At 54.5% G+C, this 11518-nt stretch overlaps 1 protein-coding gene across 1 annotated transcript; it reads left to right on the forward strand.

Annotated features, from left to right (window-relative positions):
* Positions 1 to 1536: 1536 nt before the first annotated feature.
* VOLCADRAFT_127314 (RWP-RK domain-containing transcription factor) lies at positions 1537 to 4711 on the forward strand (the record flags this gene model as incomplete). Its single annotated transcript, XM_002950008.1, has 4 exons — positions 1537 to 1899; positions 2444 to 3553; positions 3704 to 3910; positions 4547 to 4711. 4 exons carry the CDS (start codon positions 1537 to 1539, stop codon positions 4709 to 4711), a joined length of 1845 nt encoding a protein of 614 aa, XP_002950054.1.
* Positions 4712 to 11518: the final 6807 nt, after the last annotated feature.

Below are 11518 nucleotides of genomic sequence, written 5' to 3' on the forward strand. Positions count from 1 at the left end.
ACATTACGCATGGACCCAATTCCTAGAAAGTTTTCAAGAAAACTGTTGAAGAATCGTTGCGACATAATGTATTGAGCATCGGAGGTCTCCGGATCTAAGTAACTGAGCAGCACAAATCAACGTAAGTGTTTGCCAATGGTAATGCCGGCTGTAAGGATAGCAATTTTTAAATTGTACGTGAAACGGTTAGTGCTACACACACAACATACAATTTGTTGAAAATACTGAATTTTAAAAGCACCTATTTAAGTATGAATTATGGGAATAGCGATTCTCGGGACAGGTAAGCTATAGATTATCGTCGATGTGCGATGTTGCAGGGATGACAGCCAAGCAGGCCATCCGGGGTGAAATCAACATCATTTTGCTATGATTATGCAAAATGTAGATGCTCCGCATCATCAGGCAAACAACTTCGTTTCCTGGCACGGTGACCCTAAACAAGAGATCTCACCACGCTACGCCAAAAGTGATGACCAACTGGAAAACAGATTGAAAATTAGTCAAAGATGCATTGGCGCAAGCACGTTGGGTTGATGGCTCCAGGCCAGTGCGCATGATAGTACGTAAGGCACTCCGACTGTACGTCAAGACGCAGCATAAAGTTTTTATGCGAAACGCCAACTAGATCTACTATATGCATTATCCTGTTATCCCACCTGTGATACATTATCCTGATTCCTAAGGTAAGGTCATATGTTCTGTTTTTTGTTGCGACGACCTTCTTGCCCAACCAAACGTGCGCCCGCCCTGGACGTCAGGATGCTTTAGGCTGCATCCGCCTACCGTGAAATTGCTATGCGTCTGCCGCGAGGGTGTTGCGCTTTCCTTGGGGTCACTTGCCTAGGCACACACAAGGCCGATGTGGCGATGATTGCCTTCTGCTGCTAGCTTTTGGTTAGGATCAACCTTACGGATTCTCTCGCTGCATGCGATGCGATGCCTTTCGCCGACTGCGTGCCAACAGCTGGGCTTTTCTGCCTCGAGAAATTCGTCCCAAACACCCAAGCTCGCCGATTCGGTTGTGCTTTCTGTTTGCAGATATTGATCTGTATTGATTTCGCGGCTGCCACGCCGTCCGAGTGGCAAACTGGAAACCGGCTTGAGGCGTCCTTTCTTGCGGCCGCAGCCGCAGCCGTAAGAAGCTCGACCTCAACTGGAGGTTTCAATGATGGAGCTCTTTGATGAGGACGACGAGGAGTTTTTTAGACGGTCACGGCAGATATGCGAAGGGAAGCGTTTCGCCGACGACGTCCGACACGGCCTGTCTAGCTCTGGACCAACGTCGAGGCAGTTTACGTTTCCACAAGGTTATTTTAATCAGAATGGGGATGTCTTAGAAGCCATCGGAGCTTGGCCGATTTCAGCGCCGTCGTCTCTTGACCAGGGCATGCTCGCAATTGATGCGCGGCATAACGAGGATTGCGCTTTGCGGCCTTCTAGTCCTAAGATGGCTTCATCTCATCTCGCCTGCTTGAACCTGGGATCGTCATTGCCTGCCAACCCGGGTCCTGAACTGAGCGCACTGCCCGGCGCATGGCTGCCGCAATCGCAGCCACAGTCGGCGGCGCAGATGTCGCAGCTCCCGGCCAGCTGGGCCGCAGCGCCAGCATCAGCGCCCTCGGCCGCCTACATTCCAGCACCAGCGCCATCGGCTGTGTACGTGCCTGCGCCAGCACCAGCGCCCTCAGCCGCCTACATGCCTGCGCCAGCACCAGCGCCCTCAGCCGCCTACATGCCTGCACCAGCGCCAGCGCCCTCGGCCGCCTACATGCCTGCGCCTGGGCCTGGGCCAGCTCAGGTGCCCAATCCTTCACCGCCCGCGTCTATGCATGCGTCTACATCCACCGTCTATGCACCGCCCGTACCGCAGCTCACGGCGCCAGCAAGGGGGGGAAGGTGGGCCTTGGGCTACCCGCATAAGCCATCCTTCGGACCCCATGGCGGCCAGCAGCAGCAGATGGTGGTGGCCGCGGGAGGCGCTCCTCCTCCTCCTCCTCTGGGAGCTACCCCGGCCTTGGTGGGAGCTGATCTGCCCGCGTCGCGCTCCGTTGTGATTGGTACCGTTTTCCAGGAAACCTATGAACAATGCCAACGGCAGCCGCAGCAGCTGTTGCTGCATCACCAGCATCAGGGCCTGCAGGCGCAGCTGCCCCAGCAGTGCACAGTTGCCCAACCCCACCAACAACAGCATCACCAGCAGCCGCGAATACAGCAGCCAATGCAGCCAATGCAGCAAATGCAACAGCCAGTGCAGCTGCGAATGCAGCAGCAAATGCAGTCAATGCAGGAGCAGCAGCAAATGCAGCAGCAGCAGCAGCAGCAGCAGCTGGAACAGCGGAAGCTGGAGCTACAACGGCATAGCCAACTACAACAGCATTGGCAACAACAGCAGCAGCAAACTCAGTTGCAGCCGGCACATAGTACTACCTGGTACTTGGAGGCCAAGCCCCAGCTGCTGCAGCCGCTGGTGTGCGCGCATCCAAGGGGCGATCTACCGAGTCGATACCCTCGGCTACAGCCCTTGGAGGCCCAGCCAGCGCAGGTAGGACAGCTCCCGTCACAGCCCAAGCTGCAGCTACAGCCCGACCCGCTGCCCCTGCTGCCCCTGCCGCCGCCGCCGCCGCCGCCGTTGCCGCCGCAACTTCTTTCCTCGAGTCACTACGACGATGTGCAAGAGGAGGACTACTTGATGGCGGAGATTTTGGCGGCACCCTGGCCGTCGTCTAAAACCGTGCAGGACGCTACTGCCGCCGCGCATGCAGCCGCAGCGGCGCTGGCAAGGACCAAACTGGTGACCCACAACGAGCGTGCCAACCCGCAACCCAAGCCGAGCGGCGCACCCCAGCAGGTGTCCATGGAAGCCGCGGCAGCCAGTGCGTTCGCCGCACCTGAATGCGGGCCCAACACGCCCTCACAGTCACCGCCGCCGCTGCCTGAGAGCTGGCAGGGGAGCCGGCGGGTGCAGGCGGCACCTGACGACGCGCCTCTGAAGAAGCTCAATGAGGCGGTGGTGGAGGCGGCGCCAGCTCCTGCTCGGCCCAGATGGATATCGGTTCACGACCAGGGCGCTGTTCCTTGGAAGATCAAGGCCGAGCTTGGCGGCGCTGAAGTGAAGGCCGAAATGAGGCCCTTGGGCCAGTCAGCCATGGCGCTCGGCAGCGACCACCCAAGGGCTAACCTAACATTGAAACAGCAAACCACGTTGCTGTACGAGCACCAACTGCAGCTGGTCGTGCCGCAGGGCGATCTGCGCCTCGGGCAGCTGGATATGGCGGCCTCGAGGAAGCTGGCTGCTGGTGCGGCGGCGGCGGCGGCAGCGGCGGCGGCCAGCGCAGGGCCCGTCGCCACAGATGGTGCGGATCGCGGCGGAACCCTGCTGTTGCACGTCCCACTTGCCGGTGGCCGAACCTCCAGCACTGTCGTGGTGGACGATATGCACGACGATTCTATGCAGGATGACTTGCCGCCGCCACCATCACTGCCCCTAGACGTCTTCATGGCCGACGACCTGGCGGAATGCGATGGGGAGGACAGCGACTGCGACTCCGACGTCACCATGACGGCCGCTGGTGGCCCGACCACCGCCACCACCAGCACTGCTGCGGCTGCGCCCGCTGCCGCTACCGCCGCCGCCGCCACCGCCGTCGCCGCCGCCACCACGGCGGACCCAAGCCCCATCGGCGGCTCCAAAGCCGCCGAGGTTCAAGTCACGATGGAGCTCCTACGGAGCATGTTTCACCTTCCCGTGGCGGATGTTTCACGTACATTGGGTGTCAGCAGCACGGATTTGAAGCGGCGCTGTCGCGCTCTGGGCATTGGGCGCTGGCCGCAGCGCAAGCTGACCAGCCTGGACAAGCTCGGAGGTGCGGTGGCAAGCGACCCGCACATCAGCGAGGACGAGCGCCAGGTGGGGTCCGGCCCCGGGGCACCGCCGTTGGCTGTGTGTGGGCTAGGAGGGCATGATGGTGGTGCTGGTGGTGGGCGATGGTGGGGGTGGGGGTAGTGGTGGGTGATGCACACGGTGAACCGTGGGAAGCCATACTGTTTGGAGGTTGCCTCCATGCGCTCGGCAGGGGCGGCGGGATTGGGAGCGCACACAGAAGTGGCAGACACACATACATACATATTCACTCCACCATCTCGTCACTCACTTGCAGCCGTACACTACGGTCTCGTACGGCCTCGAGCAATTCGTTCATTCAAGTGGCATACATACATACATACATACATACATACATACATACATACATACATACATACATACATGCATGCATGCATGCATGCATGCATGCATGCATGTGCCGTGTGCTCCCGACCCTTGCGCTGTGTTCCGGCTCCCGCGGCCCACAGTGTAATCTAAGCCATACATATACATATACATATACATATACATATACATATACATATACATATACATATACATATACATATACATATACATATACATATACATATACATATACATATACATATACATATACATATACATATACATATACATATACATATACATATACATATACATACATGTGCCTACACGCAGAAGACGTTGGCGCTTGTCGCCCGAAACCGCGATGACATCATCCGCGACCCGGACACCGCTCTGGACCCCTGGGTGGCGCCCAAGAGGCAGATGCACTACAAACGGAAATTCGTCGACCGGCGCGGTGGAGGTCGACGGAGCTACGGCAAGAAGAAAGGCGGCTGAGATGCCTACTATGTGGGGGGTATGTGTGCGGGGGTAATTGCGGGGGTATGTGTGTGTGTGGATATGGAGGGCCTGGGCGGGGCGGGGCGGGGTGGTCTCTCCCCCTCGATGCGGCGGAAACGACGATGGAAGGGGGGAGGATGTGTAGCCACCACCGGGTGGTGCGGGTTCTACCGTAAAAGATTGTGTACCACGCCTTCAGCTTTGCATCTTGAACGCGTAGAGGTCTTGATATAGGGAGAGTTCGATCTTGTTCGTGTTCTTCTGTGTCTTCCGTGTCTCCTCTCTCTCGTCGATGTCCGTTCTTCTCTTTCGTCTGTTTCTTCTTTTCCTCGCAGCTGCCAATGTTGGGTATTAAAATGCGGTGTAGTTCCTGTCGTGATGCGCGGACAGACATACTTACAGATGGTTGAGCTTGTAGTGTGCATCGCCTCCTCAGCGCTACCTCGCTGGATTACCGATCTGGTTGATCATGTGCGTGTGAGTGGTGTACTGTGTCGTCGTGTGTTGTACTCGCACTTGCGTATAAGGAGAGGGGGGTGTAATGGGGTGGTTGGGGGTATGGTGTGGGAAAAGGAAGAAGAACTGATAATAATAACAATATAATGTCTTCCACTCACACCGCAAAAGAAGGTAAACATGTCTTACTTGATGTTTGTTTGTGTACGTAGCCTTCTGATGCTGCTGCTGCTGCGAATGCGGTGGTGGTGGTGGTGGTATCGCCATTGACGGTGTGCCGTACACAAAGCACAAAAAAGTCGAATGGACGTTGTACAATGCATCATCCACTCTATATACGAGATCTGTACGACAGCGAAGGCGGCTTTGCATGTGTCCTGTTGAGGCCGCCTGCTGTCATTTCCTTCGTTCTGCATTTACTCTGAAACATTTCCCCCCCCTCAGCTAATAGCTTTTGTGTTTTGGTTTCGGAGGATTTGGGGAGAGTATGTCCGTAACACGACGGCTGCGGGTGAGGGTTCCCCCACCTTGGGTGCTAAGGGAGGCCTATAGATGTGTCCGGGGGCTGCAGAGGGCCCTTGAGGTCAGCCGGGCAGATCATCTGGAGGGGGGGATGGGGGCGGCAACTTCATGTGCGGCTCTGTCTTTGTGCCCCCTGTCCTCCAACTACGCTGTCTCAGCCCACTGTCCTTCAGTCCCACTGCTAAGGCCCTAAGCCTTCCCAGCGGGAGCGGTCCTTGCCTCGTGACCCGTTGCAGTGTTGTGTTGGGGGGCCCCTCTCAGGACAGTGCAATGCCATGGTTGCACGAAGTACGACCTGGGTTGAGGTGGAGGTTGGTCTGCGGCAGTCTGTTTCTGTGATCAACTCTCCAGGGCTGTGTTCCCACACTACTACTTAGGTGTGGGTGTGTTGAATTTGTGTGTGGGTGTGTAGGGGGTGGGGGCGGGGCGGGGCGGGGGGCGGGGCGGGGCGGGGGGATGCAACCAACAAAAAATGCCCTAGCCGTCCCCTGCCCCCTTCATACACACATGCCTTCAGGCGGCGCTGTGTACCGCTGACATGGGCCGATAAGTTGGTACCCAAGACAAACATACACACAAAGCACATGCATACCCACATGTGAATGCATGTGCAAAGCAAATGCATGCATAGGCACACGCATACGCACATGCAAAAAAGCATACGCAAAGGCAAATGCAGCATGTGCGCATTGGAAGTCATGGCATGTACACATGTACGGCGCATCCTACACGGCCACTGGCTGCATGTGACTTGTTTTGGGTTGATGTGAGAGGGAGATGCGTGTGCGGTAGGTGGTGTGAGGTGTGGTATGGTATGAGGTGTGGTGAGGCGTGTGGTGAGGTGTGGTATGGTATGAGGTGTGGTGTGGTGTGGTGTGAGTTCCCGGTTGGTGACAAAGGCGACGTGTCCTTTGTGTATGTGCGTAGTGCGTAGTGTTAAGTTCGTACACACAGACACAAGCGTGATGTGTTCGTGCACGCCTTGATATCTGTGCAGATGTGTTCATGTGGTACGATTGTCGTCTTTTGTGTTATGGTGCAAATGGTTAGATTAAATTGAACTGCTGAAGCATGCCTCATAAGATTGCGGTTTATAATGGGTTAGCTGGTTAGTTCGACGTTCGTTTGCCTTGGTCGGTCGGTCGGTCGATCGATCGGTCGGTCGGTCGGTCGGTCGGTCGGTCCTTGCGGAAGCGAAGGGGAAAGCTTGCGAGCCGACTTCAGGTTTCACATAAAAAACATGTCTTGATGATGTTCCCAACTCAAAAGTTTTTTGTTTGAGGTTTGAAAAAGAGGGCTGTCGCAGTGTTTGTCTGATTGCTCAATAGGTTAAAGCCAACGTCCTGTTTTAGACCCCAAGACCCATGCTATTCGAGTTACTAATGTTAAATTGTTTCGTTGTTATGTATGTCCGCTTCATATGTACACATACGCATGAGTGTGTTACGTGTGCGTACTTTTGAGGACGGGTGCTTGGGTCCAGGCATGTACGCATACAAGGCCCATTTGGAATACGGAGTGTACCTGTGCCGTACACATACTTCTGGTACCATGTGGTGTCAATGAAAGGGGTCGGGCATGACAGATTTTTGGAATCTCCATACACAGCAATGTCGCATCTTGTGCCATGTTCCTGGGTCGTGCAAATATACCCCGTGTGTGTCTGTATGGCGCTGTGTTCCAGTTTCCTAAGTTGACCCCGGGGCCGCGTTGTGCGGTGACCAAAGAGGCTTTGATATCTGTGTGAGTGTGTGTATGTATGTGTATGTGCGTGTGTGTGTGTCTCACAACTATTTCTGTTGCCAACTGTGCGAGCCCCTAGCGCGTCTTCCCGCTAAACAAATCGTTACAACGCAATACACCTGCCGACACGGCACCTGGGGGGTTTCAGAGCGAAAAGGCGCTCCTGCGAGGGCCCTTTAGCGTTGTGAGGTTTGGTGTTTGCTTCGGTTTGGGGAGGCCGGAATATCATCATCTGCGGATAGGGGCTGCGGTGTGCGAGGTGCGGAGATGAGGGCGATAGCGAAGGATACAGGAAAGCATCCTTCGCAGGAAAGCAAAAATGGTGTTGGGCCTCTTCCACTTTTTGGGACAGGCTGCGGTGTGATGTGCCAACAGCGTCGAGGGCATTACGCAATCGCCAAATGGTTTTATCTGGGGCGCGGTGGAGGAGCATCGATCGGTTTGAGTCGCGGATTGCTACGAAAGTAGCAGGGTCAAGGCATTACGCAATCGCCAAATGGTTTTATCTGGGGCGCGGTGGAGGAGCATCGATCGGTTTGAGTCGCGGATTGCTACGAAAGTAGCAGGGTCAAGGCATTACGCAATCGCCAAATGGTTTTATCTGGGGCGCGGTGGAGGAGCATCGATCGGTTTGAGTCGCGGATTGCTACGAAAGTAGCAGGGTCAAGGCATTACGCAATCGCCAAATGGTTTTATCGGGTTTGTCGAGTCTCACGCGGGCGGTGGTGCGGAGGGGATGTGATGGAGCTCTTATCCTTCGAAGCGGTCCCATTGAGGAGCAGCAGTAGCAGCGGCAGTAGCGCTACTATCCCAGCGATGTTGGGGGAGTCAGTGAACGAGGGGAACTCTGAGGCGTTGTTTTTCGAGCTTGCTACGGCTGACAAGCGGCGGATGCTTTCCAATAGGCCGGTAAGACGTCGGTAGTTTCTTTTTACAGCTGCTAGTTATTTGTTGCCGTAGTTGAGTGGTTCTTGTGGATTGCCGCGGGTATTTGAGTTGCGGCAGGTAGTTGGCACGAGTAGCATGCGGTGCAGCAATAGCCACACATATAGCTCTTGCGGAAGTACTACCCCCTCCCTGCTCACTGCTGTTGTCAATCTCCCTCCTCCATTCCTCCTCCTCTCGCACACACGTATGCGTGCTTGGGGTCTGTGGTCTTTTGTTTAATCATTTGCAAAGGGCATATCGATGTTCCGGACGTATTCCTAAGAGCGCTTCTGATGGCGGCCAGTTGCGACCTGTAATTCGGAGCGCTGGCTATCTCTTGAGGCTGCCGTCATCGCCATGACGCGTGATATCATATTGTGGTAGTTTAGAATAGGTTAGAAAGGATGTATTTCCGGAATTGATGGAAAAAAAGAAGCAGAATGATGTGGTAGCTTTGGCAGGTACGTAATTATTATCTTTTCCGATTTTACATATCGCATTTCAGGGAGGTGCTATATCATGTATTGTATCGATCACGTTTTGGTTTGGGTTTGTTTGTTATATATCAGTTGGAAGTTTTTTTTTGCTGCTTGATATCAACACGGCGGCGACGCAGCGCGTTTGGTGACCACACATATGGCTCAGGCAAGCATACAAAAGGATGATGAGGGCTGCGGGAGCTAGGGCGGAATTGGCGCTGAGGGATGTGAGGAGCATTAAGAACAGAGCTGGTGCTGCGCGCTTGCAACTCTTTGGGCGAAGGGGCCGTTCACTACGCACGTGCCCACGGCCGTCCGTGCCCATTATGGGAGATTGGCGGTCAGGCGGGGCTTGGCGGCCTTCCTTTCCCTCCATGCCTTGTTTTCCTCATCTCCCCCCCCTCCAGCAATCCCACCTCCTCCTCTCCCCTTCACTCTTTCCAAGCCATATACGCGATGAGTCTGGAATGTGTGATACGAGGATCGTCAGAATGGTTATTAATGCTATTATTATTACTATCAGTAGCGGTATTAGTAGTATTGGTATTGGCAGCAGTGGTAGTGGTAGTAGTGGTAGTGGTAAGGATTCGGCAGGATGTCGCTACGCCTCGCACCGGGATGGGCCGTTAGTTACCTGATGCGTTGAATCAACCCGATGTGAACCACCCACATGTTTCACGGGCGCCACAACACCCCTCGAGGGTAAGCCCACCTGCCCTCATCCTCTCTGTAAGGTATGGAGAGTCTGAGCGGTGGTCGCCAGGTGGCCGCGTGTCTGTGTGTATGTCGGTCCATGTCTGTGTGTATGTCTGTATGTACGCATCTGGGCGTGGGTACGTGATGTCAAGTCTTCCGTTCTCCTCTTCAAGAAATGGAAATGTGCCCCCACCTGCCGGGATCTGGACGCTGCTGGTTGCTGTTATTAGCATTGCGGCCTTACCAATTGGGGCGGCATATGGAGGAGGAAGCTGAAAAAAGCAAAACGCGGGATGAGAGCTTCTCTGGTTCCTTTCATACCTCGCTGGCGTCGTGGAAGCAGAGGGCGGAAATTTTCATCCTTATTATTATGCATCCTCACGTGACCTCTTCCGCCTCCTGTTGCTGTTGCTGCTGCTGCTGCTGCTGCCCCTTGTATAGCTCAGCTCAGACAAAAGCAGTGCTCACGCAACCCAGGAGCGGTATGTTTTTTTGGAATCTGGTTCTGCCGGGAGGGCTCTATGTGTTCTTCGTTCCGAGCAACATATATATACAGAGCATGTTATGTCTTTTCCATCTATTTGGCTGTGCGGATTTTCGAGCTGCGAGGAACTTTTTGGCCAGAGGTGCGTCCGGATTCGCAGTGCGCCAGTTCGCAGTTGAAGCAGAAAGTGCTCACGTTTTTATTAGCCGAAAGGCTGGTATTGCTGATTCTCGTCTTCCTTGCTTGCAGCATGTTTGTTTTTGCACGTGCCAGGGTCATGTGGCCGAGTGGGCCGAGGCTGAGTGCACTCCAGTACCGACACCAATATCGTTATCGTTCACTTCTGAAGATGGGTACGCGGCGTTGGGTGCCTGGTCGGTTGGATCTCTGTTCATTCCGCCTCATGCGGGTGCAGCATCGCCGCGTTTTCCAATGTCGGCGCTGATGACAACGCTCAAGCCCTCGCGCATTCTGCCTGATCATAATATATTGTCGTAATTTTCATCGTCGTGTATTTTACTTGCTTTCGCCTACTTTGCGTTGTTCACTGGCTTGCATGGTAGGGACTCTCTACTGTTCAGATACGTTTTCTTTTCATCGCTAGAACATTTTGTCTTCCTATTGTAAAGTAATACCGATATCGCCTCTTGTGCCCCTCCTTGTGAAGGCCGCGGGCTTACGGCCGTGGGTATAGCGCGCACAGGCAGCAGAGGGCTCGTGGCAAAGACGTAGTATAGTAAGCCAAAAACCAAAACGAAACAATTGGATGAGTGCGACTGTTGTAGTGAACATCCTGAAAACTATGCTGGTTATGGAAGACATGCATCATGTCTGATATCTTGTACTGAACAGTCTAGAACCCAGATGTTTCTAGACGTGTACGACATTTGTACGGTTAAACCTTGCCGATGCTCGCTGATGCCGATATCATCGTGACCATCCAGTAGACGGGAGGAAGGAGATCTTCCGCTGCCTTTAAAGAGGAGTCACGCTCCTTTCAAGGTGCCAAATACGTTGTAGCGTCAGTGTATCGGTAAAGGTGCAAGAAAGGAAGCACCTTACGCCACTATGTGGAAGCGCCTCGATTTCCTCCTAAACGCCACCTTGCTGTGTCCCACCCTGCTGATTACCTCGAAGAAACCTCGATACCTGGAGGCCGCCCGACGGGGAGTGATGGCAACGAGAGGTGCTGGCCCTGCTGTGGGCTCTGCAGCAGGCTCATCCACAAGTACCCCTACCACTCCTGCTGCTTGCCAAGCAAGACATTCGATGGCCCAACCGACAAACCCCAGCCGAACAAGCCGTGTGACGGCGGCAGGCGACGGTCGTTTTCTGACGCACGGGGAATTATATGACATAAAGACCAAGGGGTTGTGCCGATTCTGTAGGCAGCATGGCCATAAGGGTGACAATTGCGAACTCTTCGATATGCAGGGCCAACCTAAGGCAAAGAATGGCTCAGCAAACCCAGTTCGTGGACCACTTAACGACTGGGCA

The sequence above is a fragment of the Volvox carteri genome, assembly GCF_000143455.1.
Source record: "Volvox carteri f. nagariensis unplaced genomic scaffold VOLCAscaffold_17, whole genome shotgun sequence".
NCBI classification, from domain to species: Eukaryota; Viridiplantae; Chlorophyta; class Chlorophyceae; order Chlamydomonadales; family Volvocaceae; genus Volvox; species Volvox carteri.